Source organism: Cordyceps javanica, chromosome 3 (genome assembly GCF_051103115.1).
Source record: "Cordyceps javanica chromosome 3, complete sequence".
NCBI classification, from domain to species: domain Eukaryota; kingdom Fungi; phylum Ascomycota; class Sordariomycetes; order Hypocreales; family Cordycipitaceae; genus Cordyceps; species Cordyceps javanica.
The window spans coordinates 2,331,667-2,348,199 of record NC_139297.1 but is presented as its reverse complement, the minus strand read 5'-3'; the positions used below and the strand labels follow the sequence as shown (position 1 = coordinate 2,348,199).

The window sequence follows — 16,533 nt, the reverse complement described above, 5'->3', positions numbered from 1 at the left end:
CTCTTTCAATAGCTAAAAACGTTTCTTTCAAACACGGGGCTAAGTCCATCCTTTTCCAGCTCTGCTCGAATTTCGGCGTCGGCATCCCTTCGAATGCGATCAAAAGCTAGCTTCTCGAATCTGCTCAGACTCTTCCACCAATGCTGCCCAGCTTCGTGCTCCGCGATTCGTCCGAGCAGATCGGTGGTTCGTAGCCGTACATCCTTCTCTTTGTGAAACAGGCCGAGAGCGAGATAGAATAACCCGGCGTGCGACTCTGGGGCGACAGAAAGCAAGAGGCAAATTTCATCATAGGAGTGGATGTATTTCGAAAAGGTGAGGTAAATGTCGCGGCTCTGAGAAGGATTCAGCCGCTGCATCCGCAGTCGGTCATGCATGTGCTCGAGATCAAGGCCTTTGAGTGGCCGTACTGTGTATACCTGTGCAAGGTCCTAGTAGTCTGTTAGCTTCGTTGTGACTGGACTGACTCCGTAACTGCGCTCACCTGGATGAAACTGTAGTAGCTGCGAGTGTTGCGCCAGCCTTCGATTCGAGTCACATTCCCAGCCAATTCCTTATTCTTGGCCGCATCATCGGACCATACGTAGCCGTGACCCGTGGCTCCGGGTGGAAGCATATTCTGCTCCTCGATGCCGACAAAAAGGGCACTTGCACCATACACACTCTCTTCAAACTGTGCTGATATTCTTGTAAATTTAAGGACCCAGTCGCGCCATTTCGCTCGCACCGTGCGCTCGCCATGCCGAGCCGCAATACTTCGTATAATATCAGCCATGAACGCTTGATCGCCAGTCAAATCTTGTGCATTGTTGATGGTACCACTGGCTATGGTAGATAATGCTGCGTTCTGTTGTTGAAAGTATACAAGGCCTTCTGTTATAGGGGCTGGCTCGATCTTGCTACTAATTTTGATACGCCCGGAGGGCAAGTCGCAAAGGATATCCCACCACTCTGGATGTAGCTCAAAAGTAGGATTCGTCACCCCCGCAATGAATCCCGGCACGTTGAGAAGATCATCAATCTTGGTGAGATCAGTATACGGGAAAGCATGACGCGTGAAGCCGCGCAAAACGCCGCCAGAAGCAAGTGCGCAAGCTGCCAGAACAGCCTCAGCCACTTCGCCAGACGGCATATTGTGTCCAAGAAAAATAATGCGCTTCTGTGTCAACAGCCCATTAATCAAGACGATAATGGGATGTGTATTAGCGCCACTTGTTGTCAGATGTGGGTGAATTGGAAATGGCTGAGGTGACTTCGCATGCTGCTCCGAGAAATTTTGGATAAGCTTGACCAGAGAGAAGTCTCCCACAGTCTCTGGCATCACTGCCGTGGGCACTTTGATGGGAATCGGGATACCCTTGTACATGACATGGCTCTCAAACTCGTGTGTGTCGCGTGGTACTGAGTAGGCTGACTGGCTCCCGACCTCGATATGAGCTTTGGTGCCTTTGCGAGAGACTTCTGCGGGATGGTCGCCATTGCTGTTCGTGGCTTCTCCCCGATCCTCGGTCATGCGCATTTGAATCATACGTTCAAACTTTTCAACGAAGAGATCCCTGTTCTCGCTACCGAGGAGTAGATGGCGCTCGAGCAGGCTGAGCTTTGGCATCAGCGACAAATCCATCGCGTTGACAGCATCGTAGAGCATCGACAGCGTTTCTGGTACCGGCGATTTAAAGTACTCCTCTAGTGCCAAGAGAAGTAAGGGCTAGTACGGTTAGTAATGGTAAGTGAACTGAGAGTAGGACGGGTAGAGGAAGTAGCGCACCTTGTATATATGTAGGAAAGGGTGTCTTGTGCAAATGGCCATAGCTTTGACAATAGCACCACGTTTCACAGTCTTGTCATGTTTTGTGTTGACCAAGTTAAGTACGTAGATAAGGGGGGGCCCCTCACCACCTTCGGGCTCTGTATCGCTATCATCATCATCATCGTCTTCGTCAACGTCGTCATATTCGTCATCGCTGTCTTGCACATCGTCGTCATCTTGGCCTGAAGGAACAATGCCAGCGGCGAGTGCCCTACGCTTGCGTCGCCGTCTCCGCCGCCTCTCTTTGCGTTTTCTTTCCTCGTCCTCCTCTTCATCACTCATGTCTTTATGAAGGAAGAATATGGTCCAATCTTGGTTTCTGGCGTGCGCTTGGTCGGGAAGCATCAGCTCAGCCAGCATGTTTTCGTCGCCAGTGATGGCAACTGGATATTGATGTTCCATGACAGGGCCCCGATCAATGTCGAAGGAGGCTACCAAGATGTACTCTACATGGTTATCGCTAGACCCTCGAGGGTACTGCGAACGCAGCTTCCGGGAGTTTTGAGCATCGGCATTCAAGCGTCGTGGAGCGGAAAGGGATGAGTGTTGCGAAGAGTGTGCGAGTGACGAGGCTTTTGACCGTAGGTCAGGATCCGACGTTTGCTCGTTGTCATTCATCTGTCGGTGAGGTGATCGAACGGGCCGAGAGGAGTAAGAGGCTTGAGAAGGCGGCCGGGACGACGGAAATGACGAGAGCGAAGTCTGGCGAGGAATGGACGAAGCGGAGCTGTTGGAGAGAGTCGTGATGGCAGGCCTAGAATTCGAATGGCCAGCCGTAGTCGTCATGTTTGGCTGCCTGCGTGCCGTGTCCAGGGAGCACCGGGCGCCTGAGTCTGGTTGTCAATAGAGCGGCTGAGACAGAGTCTGGTTGCCAATCGCTGGCGACAAGGCCGCAGGCCGGTAGGGGAGCGGTGATGTCTACCTACACACCGTGTCCGTAGCGGCCTAGGATGGTGTCCACGTCATAAAAACATGCGCCCAGGCACGAATTAGACTATCGTAAAAAGGTACGGCGTGGTTTTACCGGCGCAGAGGCAGGTGCGCACTAGCACTTGAGATGATAGGTTTTGTACGGTGGCAGAGAGAGAATCGCGGAGCGGAGCCGCCTCAGGAATGTCGCAGATGTGTCCGATGGTGACTTGGCTGCGGCACTCGTAACGTGCGGGAGATGGGACGACCGAACGACGCTGGTTCCGGCGAAGATAGTTTCGGAGGTTGCGGTTCCGGGACAATGGTTCGGAGACGCAGTTGGGCAGAACTCGGCAGTTGGCCGCCTATTGAAGGACAAGCCGCGACAGAAACTGCGTTTGGAGTAGCCACTTGGCAGGAGACGTGGCGCGGTGGCAGGGTGTGCGCGTGCTCAGGGCTGAAGCGGCTCAACAACACTGAGAACTGCACAGGAACAGATGTGACTGGTGTGCTCGGTATGCTTGGTGTGCTTGATGAAGGAGCTAGTTGATTTGAGATGGGCCGTTGCGGTCATTCGTTGGAGGAGCAAGTCGCGCTACGCAGGGGGACCCCGCCTCGGTGATGCCAGCCAAAAAGTGCAACTAGCAGGTTGAGTAGGGAGGCAGACGGCAGGTTTCCAGTTGAGGAGTGAAGCTGTGGAACCATTGAAAGTAATAGTCCGGTAATTGGCAGTCCGGTTACCAGATAGGCGCAGGGCAATACGAGGTCAGATTGCAAAATATGAGGGCAGGTCCCTTAAGAGGCCAGCCCCTGGATTTCCCCGGAGGTGGCTTGTGGTGATCCGCTGGGCTTGGCTGGCCGTTCTTATTCGCTCGTCATGCGAACCAATAATGACTGCCAGCTCTACATCTGCGAATCACAGAAACTTTTCACCTACCTAGTTGGTAGATGTCGCCGCGTTTCGCCCGTGCAGCTCGGGCTGCTCGGGCTGCTCGTGCTGCTTTTTCGGCTGTCTGTGCCCGCCATTGTTCAGCAGGTAAGCGGGCTGGCTGTCTACGGCTCCTTGCAGTGAGCCACGGCAGACTGTGCGAACTGTGTGTAGCGTGACCCGATTTCTGCCCATAGACCTATCAAAAGCGAAATGGCTCATACAATACTAGCTACATGGTTAATTCAGCCCTTCGAGATAGCTGAGAGCCTCTTTCTCATCTCATTCACCGTGTATGAATCAGGCCCTCGTTGAGCCACCTGATACTCAAGCGCCGAGACAAGGCGCCACAATTTAGCCACAACTTAGCCACACATGCCCCGCCCTCTAGTGGCTGTGTCTGGTGGCAAGGCTGCCGTTGTCTGGTGGCTGATTTGTTTACTTTGACAGCCTTGTTCCCCACGCTTCCTTGTTATGTTGAGACGTGCTCATGTGCTGTCCTCTGCCCCAATTTCGTGCACAACCCACGTCTAGCCCACGCGCCAGTGCACATCTTCATTCCGACTATTGTTTCTTGTCCTTGCACAAACTGAATCTCCATTTTTTGGCTGACCGACAGTCTCTCCTAGCGCTTGCTTTCACATGTTCTCTGGCCAACCACGGTGATCATATTCAGTGCGACACAATGGTAGGGATCCCGCGAGGCCAGCGACACCGCCGCCGTGCTTATTGCTAACGAGCTCTCAAGTCTACATCCTCCCCATACAAAGCGTCGCCTCTAGCATATCCGGCTTCACCCACACGGAGCTCACCATTTCGTCGCCCAGAGTCTCCCTCATCACCCTCTCCCTTACGCTTCTCAACGCCAACCGGTTCGCCGATCAAAGCCAGACCCCAAAGCGGAGGGGCAGGACGATTCTCTCAGCCCGGCACACCGACAAACACGCAGGAGAGCTGGACGCCGAAGCCGCATCTATCATCTCAGGATCGACTTGGCTCTAATATGGCTACACCTCGTACCGGAGTTGCCCAGGCCATGGGCCACGGGAATGCCCTTTCGCAGCTCCAGCCTGCACAGGTTCGCACGCTGCGCGATAGCTTTCAAATCCTAGATCGGGACTGCGATGGGGTTATCAACAGAGAGGATGTTGGTGACATGTTGCAACAGCTTGGTTGGTCACCATATGTAGAATCGAACTGTTTCCCTTTTACTAATCTGATATTTTAGGACTTCCTTCAGGACATTCGGATGTCGGGCGATTTTTCCCGCCCTCGAAACCACAAACGATTACATTGGCGGCATTCCTGAACTCGCTAGCCGATATTCTTGCCGCCTTGTCGGATAGCACTGAGCTACTGTCGGCCTTTTCGGCCTTTGACGACGATGATAGCGGCCAAATTGATTGGGCCGACTTGCGCAATGCACTTGTGAACACAGCTCCGGAGCCTGGTGTGAGACCTCTTACGGCAGCCGACGTGGACTCTGCTGTAAGCGGATTTACTGGCCGCCGCGCCTTCAACAGAAATATGAATGCTCAGCTTGGAGCGAAGCGCGGTGACGTGTTTCGGTATAATGACTTCGTCAACTCGATCGCGGGGGCTAGTACATCTGGAGAGGCTGCAGCCAGCGGCAATGCAGCTGCGTAGCTAGTGTGTGTCATGAGTGAGTTTCGAAGCAATGATTTTATGTATATATTCTTCCGGGAGAATACACCGGTAATTGCGGCATCGTGCGGGGACGTTTGGGAGCAGGACCGGGTTATAGTCTCATTGATTAAGTAGCGAATTTGGCCTAAATGATATTCTAATGATTGATTGCCACAAAAATCCCTCTGGACGGTGTCTTTGCATGTGCTTGCGGGGGTGTGATACCTTGTTGCTCCAGCTCCATTTAAATAGGAAGCTTAGCGAACGTTGGCGTCACTATGAGAGAAATGTCTTGGGACCTGCGACTAAGAAATTGCCAGTGCCGTCCACCCCGTCTCGGCCGGTGACATAGCGGCGCGCCGGATTGCAGGCACCGACAACGGCCCCACTGAACCTTCTAGAAGATCTCCCGCATTGATGAATGTTTTCGGTTATGTGCATCAAGCATTGGCAGTGGGTGAACCATACTGGCTCCAATTTATAGGGGTTCTAAGCAACGTAATTTCGAGATTGGCAGGGCGCGCTGCCAGATTGTGCAACGACAGCTGGCTGCACACTTGGGAAAGGGCAGAGGCGGAATTGGTCAGAACACATGTGCCATGCATTGCAGGGCGGCGAAGTTGGGCTTTCAATGTCACTGATGTGCATGCCCAATGCAGACCAACCACCCTATTTACTGAGTATTACGCTGGCGTGCTGCAGACTGCAACCTTCAGGCGGCAACAGTAGTCCTACCTATAGCATGCGATCATGATGAACTGGGGGTGCTGCGAGTGCTGTGTTCACAGCGGGTCGAGGGTCTAATTAACAGGCTGATTAGCGCATGTTTCACCGGGCCACAGGTGGCAACGGACCCCTGCAAGGCCCTGAACAGTGAAGGCTTTGGAGAGAAAAAAAAGTCCCCGCTGACAGCACCCAGCTCACAGCAGCCACGGCAGCCCAGCGGGCCGGTTGCCGAGCCCTGCAAAGCTCCGGAGCCACTGTAGAGCCACTGTAGAGCCACCGAAGAGCCACTACAGATACCAGAACCACTGAAGTGCCACCTCGACTCGCTCAAGTGGCACCCGACTTACAGGGCACCTGGCACCTAGCCACCTGGCCACCTGGCAGTGCTCGCCAAATTTCTGGCGTGACTGGCACTTCGGACAGCAAGGCAGCTCTCTCACTTTGCATTTTGTTCTGCATTCATCTCCCATTTCTTCTCTTTCTGCCGTTTGCATCTTTCCAAAAGTCAGATAGCTTGCGTTCTTCTCTGTCGAAATCCAGTCCTTGTCGCCTCGTCACGAGCCAGTGCGGACCAGCCCTCAACAGCTTGCAGCAGCAGAGAGCCCTTCTTTGCGGCAGACAAGAATTCGCTTCGACGCTATCCTCATAGCTATCCGCCACCCCAAAACGTTTCCCTTTTTTGGTCTGCCCACCTGTCATCGCTCTATCGAAACGCAGAGGAAAAAAAAACTTGGGGCCGCACGCCAACTCCTCCCTCCCGCGCCGGTCCTCCAAGCTACTTGGCCTTGGTGCGCTCATCGCGCGCAATCCGCCAGCCCACACACACTCTCCGCCCAAGGGGCGAAAAAAAGTGTGCGCCAGCTCCAGCGGCCGCCGTGCTACCCGCTTTCTCGTTAAGCTCTGGATGCTCGTTATTGAGACGAAAAAGTTTAGTATCCGATATATCGCTATAACGGGACGCGCATTCACGCCAACGCCCACTCCGTTCCAGAACCGAACCGGCCCCAGATGAAGAAGCTCTTTGGAGGCAGTAAGAAACCGGCGTCTAACAAGCACTCTTCTTCCCCAAGCCTGGAAGACCTTCAAGCCGCCTATCGTTCCAGTCCAGAGCCCTCTTCACCGACCAAGCCGTCTTCGCGCTCTCCCAAAAAGCCGTCCCGCTCAGAACAGCCACCCCGCGACGTAAAATCGTCGCCGCGCAACCTTCGCCATTCGAGGCAGGCCTCGGATCTGAGCACCTCTTCGCGGCGCAGCAAACTCGAGCCCGATACCCATCCTCTCAATCTTCCGCCGGAGGAGCGTAAGCGCTTCTCTGCCCGTTCATTCACTGCCATGAGTGCCATGGATATCGACCGCGAGCCCTTGAATGGCCCCTCGACTCCCCCACCAAACCCTTCCGCCCAGACAAATTTCTCTGTGCCTATCCAGAATGGCAACGGTGCCGATGGACCTCCTGCTCCCCCGCCGCATAAATCGAACCCTTCCAGCCCGAGTCCCTCGCCGCTAGAAGAGGCCGAGGCTTGTAAAGCGCTTGGCAACAAATTTTTCAAGGAGAGAAGTTATGCCCAGGCCATTGAACAGTATAGCAGAGGTGGGGCCCCCCCCCCCCCCCCCTCTCTCAATCATGGGCACATGTCTCTCTATTTGTCACAGCTTCTAACCCCTCACTAGCTGTCATACTCGTTCCCGATTCGGCCACCTTTCTCAGCAATCGTGCTGCTGCCTACATGTCCAACGGGCAGTATCTCGCCGCCCTGGATGACTGCTCCCGCGCAGCCGACTTGGATCCTCAGAACCCCAAGGTCCTCCTTCGCCTTGCCCGCATTTTTACCGGCCTTGGTCGTCCCGAAGAGGCCATGATCACATTCGGCAGAATTGAGCCTGCTCCTTCAGCCAAGGATATCGCTCCTGCCAAGGAGATGCTGCATCACATTAGCTCCGCCCGGGAGTCGCTAGAACGCGGCACTGCCATGTCCATGGTGCTACATGCGCTGGACCAGGCTGAGCGTGGTCTCGGGCCCAACGTCAGCAAGCCGCGCAAGTGGCAGCTCATGCGTGGTGAGGCATATCTGAAAATGGGCCGCGAAAACTCACTCGGCGAGGCGCAGAACATTGTAATGTCTTTGCTGCGACAGAACAACCAGGACCCAGAAGCCCTGGTCCTCCGTGGCCGTGTTCTTTACTACCAGGGCGAGAACGAGAAGGCTATACAATCATTCCGTGCTGCCGTTAGCTGCGATCCCGACTTCAAGGATGCCATCAAGTGGCTACGCATTGTCCAGAAGCTAGATCGTATGAAAGAAGAGGGTAACGTCGAGTATAAGGCGGGTCGTCTAGAGAATGCCATTGAAAAGTACTCCGCGGCCCTTGAGGTGGATCCCTCGAACCGCGGCATCAATGCCAAGCTGCTACAAAACCGCGCTCAGTGCCGCATTAGGCTTAAGCAGTACGAGGAAGCTATCCAGGACGCTGACCGCGCCTTCTCCCTGGATAATACCTACTTCAAGGCACGCAAGACCAAGGCGAATGCTCTCGGTCTTTCTGGCAAGTGGGAGGATGCCGTTAAGGAGCTCAAGGCTCTCCACCAAGATGATCCTGAGGATCGTACCCTTCCGACCGAGATTCGCAAGGCCGAGTTGGAGCTCAGGAAGAGCCAGCGCAAAGACTACTACAAAATTATGGGTCTTGAGAAGGATGCCAACGCTGACGAGATCAAGAAGGCCTATCGCAAGATGGCCGTCAAGCTACACCCGGACAAGAACCCCGGCGACGAGGAAGCCGAAGCCAAGTTCAAGGATATGCAGGAAGCGTACGAGACTCTGAGCGATCCTCAGTAAGTGTTCCCCCGTACCATCTGACTGCAAATGTGACAGCACACTGATATTTTCTAAAGGAAGCGAGCAGCCTATGATAATGGTGATGATCTCGTTGATCCCTCCGACATGTTCGGAGGCGGTATGGGTGGAGGCATGGGTGGTATCGACCCTGAGATCCTCTTCAGCATGATGGGCCAGCAGGGTGGTTTTGGTGGCGGCGGCTTCCCCGGCGGCGGACGTGGCTTCCCCGGTGGTGCTGGAGGTTTCCCTGGTGGCGCCACCTTCAACTTCAGCACTGGCGGTGGTCGCCCGCAAAACTTTCCCGGCGGTGGCGGCGGCTTCCACTTTTGACAGACGGCGTCCGACGGTGACTACGGCGATGATGATGATGATGACAATAAGTGCAGAGAGGAAGACGACGACGACGATACCTTGCACGACAAAGAGCCATCGCTGTACGGCGATGCACGCAGGGAAGAGGCCAACACCAAGTTTACGGCTGCTTCGCAGCTCCAACGGCGGCGTGTCAACAACGACATGGTTGAAAGGATTCGGACTTTTGGCATCATGGTAGTTGCCGCGCTGGTGCTACTGCCTCTGCAGCTTGTCGCCGTCGGCCTCGCAGCCGTTGCGTTTGTCTATGTGTGGATGAAGTATGCTTGGTGGCCGTGGACGCATCGGCAGGCGGCTACCGAATGAAGCAAAAAGTTGGAAGCGGTCTGAGGTTGGGGATGAGTTTTTTTGAGCTTCCACTGTAATCCTCTGACTGTTGAAAGATTATCTGCTTCCCGTTGCACTTTTTCTGTCTTTTTATCCGTCTGTTCTATCCGCTGTGGCACGACAGGGAGAAGGGGACTGGTGCCACGAAAGAGACGGTACCTTGCCATAAAAAACCATCATTGTCCGGCGTTTTGAGGGTTGTTTTCACATTCAAAACAAAACAAATGATGCATACACTTTGTATTCACCTAGCAAAAGAATGTTGTTCTTTCTTTCCACATATAGAGAACCGAGAAGTGCTATCCTTCTCGTTGATAACGTCAATGCAATAACACACACTTTAATCAACGCAGATCTCAAAAGTCAGTTTCAGTATAGGCATATCTCCTAAGATCCATGCAACCATTCTTGTTTCATGTCTCTCATTTATCTGTTTCGTCTGGGCTTTAGAATACAAAAGTGCTGGGGGAGGGTATTACTTCATCAAACGCCGTTTCCGAGAAAAATCCACAAACAAAATCAACCCAGCACCTTTGTAATAATCCCAGCGTCGTCATCGTGAGTAGCGGGCTCTCAACCTGCGCTCTTTCCGCCCCGTCTACGTCCGGCCGCTCTACTCCGTCGCCTGGGTACCTAGCCCTGAGACGTCCGGGGACCATCCGCGGCCAGCGACGCGGCACCCGCACCACTGGCACCGCTACCGCCAGCAGGGTCCGCCGTCGCCGCTGCCGGTGTCGTGTGTGACGTAGAGACCGCGGCCGGCGCGGTGCCGTTGGCGAAGAGGCCGGCGCGTGCGCCGCCCGTGGCGTCGACAACGTGGGCAATGTCTTCGCGCAGCTCGGGCATGGCCGTGGCCATGTTGTGGGCGAGCACGTCGCGGAAGGAGCCAAAGGCGCGCATCTTGCCGGCCATGAGCTGGTTGCCGCGGCGGACGAGCTCGACAAACTCGCGAGTGTAAATGTCCGGGTTGCGCCCGTTCTCGACGTACTCGAGCAACTCGGGCGGCACCGACGGCAGGACATTGGGCGGCGAGGCGGCCGTGTGCAGCGTGTTGAGCGAGCGGGAGAGTGTTTTCCTACAACGATGTCACACACCAGCCACAGCTACGAGTCAGAAAGAAAAAACGTCTGTTGTTTCGTGGCTAGTTGCGACGGAGAGAAAGGGGTGAGGAGAGGAAGGCACGGGTTTTTGAGGAAGAGAGGTTCGGTACATTTCGTTGGATAGGACGTCCTTGCTCGCGCGGCCCATGGAGTCGTACGTGGAAACCTGCACCATGATCTGGTACAGGTCTTGGATGATGTCCTGGAGCTGCTCTGTAAGGAAAAGTATTAGCGGTTGGTGATGCTGCGAGGGCGATGAGACTCGAGGTAAGGGGCCGGGTTGGCGACGTACGCTCGAAGCGATCGTGATCTACTTTGTTGTCGATTGGCGCCATTGCTAAAGCTCGTGTCGGCAGTTGATGAAGGTGTGAGGTTGAGATTTGGTCTGAGTCGCACGGCGAAGGTTCGCAAGCAGTGGAGCACCTTTGTCGAGCGACAAAAGATGGTATCCACACCACTTCATGTGGACTTGCGGCTCCCACGGCAAAGACGGCCGAGTGTTGACGACGTTTTCAAGTAGGTAGTTAGAACTGCACTACAGCAACTTATGCACATTATCAAAAGAGGGAGTAGAAGATGTGTAGTTGAGTAGCCTGAATAGAAGTTTGTACTTGAAAGCAATGGATGGGCGAAATACTGATTTTAGTCGCTTGTCTCTTTTTAAAAGCATGTTTGTTGTACACCATGCTACTGGGTTAACCGTAGCGCTGGATGTCTCGCGTTGGGCTATAACGAGCCTTCTCGCTGCGTTCTTTGTATCCGCTGCTAAACATGCTGTTGGTAATTTATCAAATGACGTTCATTTTTAACATTACATCATTAGAGTCTATTCTAGCCCTTTTTTTTATTTATCTAGCATTAAGACTTGCTTGAACAGCATGCTTTCCGACTTCTATCTACCTGGAATTTCCAACGTTTCCTCTAATCCATCGTGTCATCACGCAAGTTAAAAAGTCGCTTGAAAACTTCTTCAGCCCCTGCACGGATAGCATTGTGGTATAAAGCGTTGGTGGCAAAAACCTTGGCACCTTTGACGAGGCGGGCGGTGGCGGTGGCATAGTCAAAGTCGACAAACATATCATCGATGTAGGAAACGGCGTACAAAGGCACCTCATTGTTGCGCAGCTGCTCCTGGTTGTACAGCGCCGGCCAGTCGGCCGCAGTTGCCAGCTTCTCAGCGGCCTCACGCAGACCAGCCAGCTCGGGATATGTCGTAAAGTGGTCACGGAATATCATCTCGCCAGAGAAGAAGAGAGGTTCGGAGCTTTGGGCAACCTTGGCGCCAGGGCGGAGCCATGAGAAGCTCTCAAATGTCTCGCCAACACGCTGAGCGGACCAGTTGGACACCGAACCGGGGCCGTCGCAGTATATGGCCTCGTGAAGGATTGCGTAGATGATGTTGTTGTCAAAGGCACTCCAGTTTTCGATGACAGACAATGACGAGCGTGAGAAGGAGCCAAAACTCTCCAGGGAAGCATTCAGTGACAGAATGGCATTGTGAACAGATTCAAACCCATCATGTGTACCAAAGGCGATGCCGATGGTCATCAGTCGAGGGACAGTCAGTGTGCCCCCGCCAGGCAACGCGACGCCGCCTTTGTTCTCGATATGCGCTGCAATCTTCTTGACGCGTTCCACGTCCTCTGGGAATTTCTCATAGTAAGCTTTATTGCGCGATGCTGTGCGCGCAAATGTCGTTTTGTAAACCTCATCGATAGAGCGACCAATGGGGGCCAGACCACCAGTGAGATATGCTTCTCGTAGTCCCTCGGGATGCATGGAGAGGTAGGACAAGCTGACGAAGCCGCCGTATGACTGTCCGATAATGGACCATTTAGCCATTTCCCCGGAAAGCCCCTCGTGCAAGCACAGACGGACAGCTTCCAGGTCGCGGACTGTGTTGTCCTGGCGCATCAGGCGGAGATAGTTGGCTTGGCCCTCCGGGTCGGGGGACACCTTCTGAAGCATGGCAAGCGAGACGGGTGTGCTCAGTCCAACACCACGGTGGTCGATATAGAGCACTTGGTAGCCCTTGCCAAGGAGATATGCCGTTATCGGTGTAGCATTCGGGGAAGAGCAGCCAAAGCCAGGACCGCCCTGGAGGTAGGCAATGTAAGGCTTGTGAGCCGGCGGGTGGTCTGAGGCGATGAGAGGCGACTCGCGTCGGCTGGCAAGGCGAGCAAAGAGCTTGATGGTACCAGCGGCCGGGTTGGCATAGTCGAGAGGCACCTCGAACCAGAGTTCGGTCTGCGTCAGCTTGCCAGGCACGTGGAACGTTCGACTGCTGACCAGAGTGGCTGGCGGGATGGGCAGCTTGGCGGGGACGGTGATGGCCATTGCGAGTAGATGACTGGTGCGAATCGAGATGTCGTAGGTGATTCCGGGACTAGTATCGTCGCAGTGATGGATGATATGAGATTTCATGCAATGCGCTCCGTTATTGTAAAGGGCAAGAAGCCGTCGCAAGGGCAGAAGAGCGCGGCCTGCAATCGTTGGTTGGTGGAGGTTTGGGGAATGGCGCTGTCGGAGCTGCACCCCGCAAGCTCTCACCTTCGGGCAGGCCAACCGATTGCGAGACTTTGCCCCGAGTAGCAAGTAAGGCCCCGGGCACTATTGTAGCAAAGAAAACTGGCATTGTCGTGGTATCAAGCTGTGGGCCGATAGCGCTCATCTTTTACGTATTTACACAAAACAATGGCCGGGCATTACGTACGAGCAATTGCGCTGGGGATGACGCAAAAGACGGGCAAGGCGGTGGGGTGGTGGCTATAAGATGGCCAAGAGAGGCTGAGATGGCCAGCAGAGATCTTGTTGCGGGGGTGCTGTATTAGCATGTAATTATCCAAACATTTGATTTAAATGGTCGATCCTTTCATACCTCTATTTGTAAGTGAGAGGCAAGTACTCGCTGTACGGAGTCTGGATAGTGAATACATAGATAGACAGGATGCAGGGACCAGCGCACAGCAAGCAGCGTTGACCTGAATACTGGAATAGGTACGTAGGTAGGTACAAATTAGATCAGTATTACCATTTCGCTCATGTGCGTCTCAAATAAGAATCAAATTCAATTATTCATCTGTCACTCATATTCTCCCTTGGTTAATGGGCTATTCAAGTCGGTTACAATGCTATGAAAGTGAAGTATCGTCGCAGATGTAAAAATTCATCAGAAGCAGTCCATCTAGAATCATTGATTTTCAGACATACCAGAACCTATATTGCTGCCGTCCTTGGACCACGCATGCTCATATACTTTCAAGTGTGGCTCATTCATCCGAAGCTTCAGTGTATATTACTCCTGGCATAGGTACTCCGTATAAATTATAATACTGAAGCACCCCCACTCGCGACCCTGCAAGGCGCTGACGGCTGGCAGAAACTGGCCCCAGCAACCCGCCAGCTGCATAAATTTTCTTTGCAGCGCGTTCCGGACTACTTTTTTCAACTACTCTTTATTGATTGTTTCCTCCTCCCCTTACTCTTGGAAAATCTCTTCGGATTTTCGATTTTTGGGGTCCTGGTCGATTCCAATCATGAATTTCCTCCTTGTATACCCTTTTTCATGAGTCGTCGTCGCGGAGCTATCCCGATCTCCGACAGGTCTTGCTGACGAATCAGGTTGATGCCGCCACACTTCATCAGGCGCGCCGCCCAACCTGCATTTGCCCACCACCAGCTAGTCCATGTCTCGACCTCGCTCCTCTGACCTGACATCACCACCCATCGCATCCGGCATCTTCACGACGCCCTGTGCTGCTCGTGCATCTCACATCTCGCCCCCCGAGCCCTGAGCTGCGGCTGTCGACATGCAACCGCAGCCCATGGCCTACGTCGAGCTTTCCCAGACCCTGGCGGAGTCGTTCAACGCGCTCGCCGACGAAGTCCAGACTCTGGCCGACCGCAAGACCGTTTTGGAACACAAACTGCGCTTTGCCCACGAACAGGTATGTTGTACTTCTTCTCGAACGAGTGAATACTCCCAGTCTCTGCATTGCCGCCCCCCCCTTTACCCTCGCTGCACACAAACAATGCAGCAACACCCGCCGCTCTCACCGACACTTGGCAAGCGTCATGGGCAAAATGATGAGTTATCTTAGCTCTAGATCATGAGCACAAGCCTTGAATCAGCTTGTGCGTAAGACTGACATTTATTTAACGTCTGATTGTCCACAAACAATGCTCTGTTTGCCTGCAGCTTATCAAATTCCATCCATCTGCATTGCTGACTCGGCGCAGTTCCAGTACCTCGCCGATAAATATGCTCCCGCCGCTCCAGAGATAGCCGATACTCTGTCTAAGCTACAGCTACCTCCCCATACTTCGGTGGACAACACATCACCCGTTCCGCTACCTCAGCGGACAACACAACCCTCGCAACATCATCTCGCTCTCGTCATTCGCGACGGACGCCGCGCGGCCAGTCGACTCGCTGCGTCGCTAGGAGACGCCAGTAAAACCACTGTTTCTAGCAAGGGTACATTTTCACACGACTCGAACGACGACGTCTCATCAATGTCAACAGCACTAGAACAAGACTTCACTGTGCAAGGCAAACGAAGTGCTCTGCAATGTCCTTTTCAAAAGCCTACCGAGGATGTCAGTGGCAGCCAGTCGGCCCAGAATATCGGCAGCAGCCACCATGACCCCTCGGATCCGATCTGCGCTGCCTTGGCTGACGGGACAGAATCATCCCACGCTGCTACGGGCAATGGGACATCGGCTCCCAGTAAATGCCCCATCCGGTTCCTCGACAAGCATAGCCCCGAAGAGGTGGCTCGCTATGTTGAAATGCACAAGCATGAGCTTCCCCGCAGCCACGAGGTGTGCCTCAGGCGGTACGGTCGGAATGAGCAAGAAGTCCGCAAGCTGGATTCCAAGTATGGCAATATTGCAAGCATGATCGAGGATCTTGGACAGCTGCACCAATCCATGCTTCCCGAGGATGAACACGCTCCAGGTGCCAGTGATGCTGACGAGGCTTCGAATCGGCGGGTCGAGAGCTGGGCAAATGGTGTTAACACTTCCTCGCACCCAGATGATGAAGTGTTAGCCGATGATGACCAAGACCGCCAGAGCCACTTTGACAGGCCCCTCAAGGAAGTTAGAGTCGGCGAATCCCCGAGCCGGCCCTGGGGAATATCAGTTCCCGTATACGAAGCAGACGATCGCGATCTGAACCTCTTGTCGCCGCCAGCCGCTCCACTCAAAATGCCAACACCACACCATCCTCCAGCCATACCCGAGGGTGGTCCAAAGAAATGCCCATTTGACCACACCAAGTTTGCTGCATTCGCTGGTGGTCGTGGGGGGGAAACTCCCAAACCACCGCAAAAGGACGGGCCTGCTTTACAAGGACCCCCACCGTTCACACCCTTTCGTGATGATACCGCCCGTCAATCACCTGCACACGGCGCGCAGCAACAGCAGCCGGTGTTCGTGGCACCAGATGCCCTCAGAGGCAAGCCTGATCAGCCACAAATGGTCTTCACAGGGCCGGTCTTCATTGGGTATCCCATGGATCAGGCCCTACAGCTTATGAATCAATTTCAGCGTCATTCTTGATGATATTTCTATTTTACTACGAGGCTCTTTTGGACTTGTATCTAATTTTTTGATACTCGTCACCTTTTCATTAGCGTTGGCGTTTGGGTACTCTTTCATGACTCCAATGATTTGTTTACCGGTGTACTACTATTTATTACTACTACTATTACCACGACCGACTTGGTTTGCAGTTAGAACTGTTTCGTCGTTGAGCATTTATCAACAGCGTTTTGTACCTGGTCATATTTTTTCCGAACGCTTGGGGTGGCCGAGGCAGTAAGATTGATTATTTAATGATTAAACCCCTGCAGAATTATATGTTTTTCTATC

The 16,533-nt window shown here is 53.7% G+C and overlaps 6 protein-coding genes across 6 annotated transcripts; 3 read left to right on the top strand and 3 right to left on the bottom strand.

The window, feature by feature from the left end:
* Nucleotides 1–5: 5 nt before the first annotated feature.
* On the bottom strand, nucleotides 6–2,596 carry V2A60_004915 (docking domain of Afi1 for Arf3 in vesicle trafficking-domain-containing protein; the record flags this gene model as incomplete). Its single annotated transcript, XM_083256229.1, has 3 exons — nucleotides 6–431; nucleotides 485–1,708; nucleotides 1,769–2,596. The coding sequence occupies 3 exons, from the start codon at nucleotides 2,594–2,596 to the stop codon at nucleotides 6–8; spliced, it is 2,478 nt and encodes an 825-aa protein (XP_083112355.1).
* Nucleotides 2,597–4,650: 2,054 nt separating this feature from the next.
* V2A60_004914 (uncharacterized protein) lies at nucleotides 4,651–5,294 on the top strand (the record flags this gene model as incomplete). Its single annotated transcript, XM_083256228.1, has 2 exons — nucleotides 4,651–4,819; nucleotides 4,876–5,294. The coding sequence occupies 2 exons, from the start codon at nucleotides 4,651–4,653 to the stop codon at nucleotides 5,292–5,294; spliced, it is 588 nt and encodes a 195-aa protein (XP_083112354.1).
* A 1,734-nt stretch (nucleotides 5,295–7,028) lies between these two features.
* On the top strand, nucleotides 7,029–9,535 carry V2A60_004913 (tetratricopeptide repeat protein; the record flags this gene model as incomplete). The annotated part of the gene is made up of 4 exons (XM_083256227.1): nucleotides 7,029–7,611; nucleotides 7,692–8,853; nucleotides 8,914–9,164; nucleotides 9,246–9,535. The coding sequence occupies 4 exons, from the start codon at nucleotides 7,029–7,031 to the stop codon at nucleotides 9,533–9,535; spliced, it is 2,286 nt and encodes a 761-aa protein (XP_083112353.1).
* A 654-nt stretch (nucleotides 9,536–10,189) lies between these two features.
* On the bottom strand, nucleotides 10,190–10,991 carry V2A60_004912 (mediator complex subunit NUT2; the record flags this gene model as incomplete). Its single annotated transcript, XM_083256226.1, has 3 exons — nucleotides 10,190–10,631; nucleotides 10,767–10,869; nucleotides 10,949–10,991. 3 exons carry the CDS (start codon nucleotides 10,989–10,991, stop codon nucleotides 10,190–10,192), a joined length of 588 nt encoding a protein of 195 aa, XP_083112352.1.
* Nucleotides 10,992–11,577: 586 nt separating this feature from the next.
* V2A60_004911 (Alpha/Beta hydrolase protein) lies at nucleotides 11,578–12,993 on the bottom strand (the record flags this gene model as incomplete). The annotated part of the gene is made up of 1 exon (XM_083256225.1): nucleotides 11,578–12,993. One exon carries the CDS (start codon nucleotides 12,991–12,993, stop codon nucleotides 11,578–11,580), a length of 1,416 nt encoding a protein of 471 aa, XP_083112351.1.
* Nucleotides 12,994–14,465: 1,472 nt separating this feature from the next.
* Nucleotides 14,466–16,221, top strand: V2A60_004910 (uncharacterized protein; the record flags this gene model as incomplete). Its single annotated transcript, XM_083256224.1, has 2 exons — nucleotides 14,466–14,603; nucleotides 14,896–16,221. 2 exons carry the CDS (start codon nucleotides 14,466–14,468, stop codon nucleotides 16,219–16,221), a joined length of 1,464 nt encoding a protein of 487 aa, XP_083112350.1.
* Nucleotides 16,222–16,533: the final 312 nt, after the last annotated feature.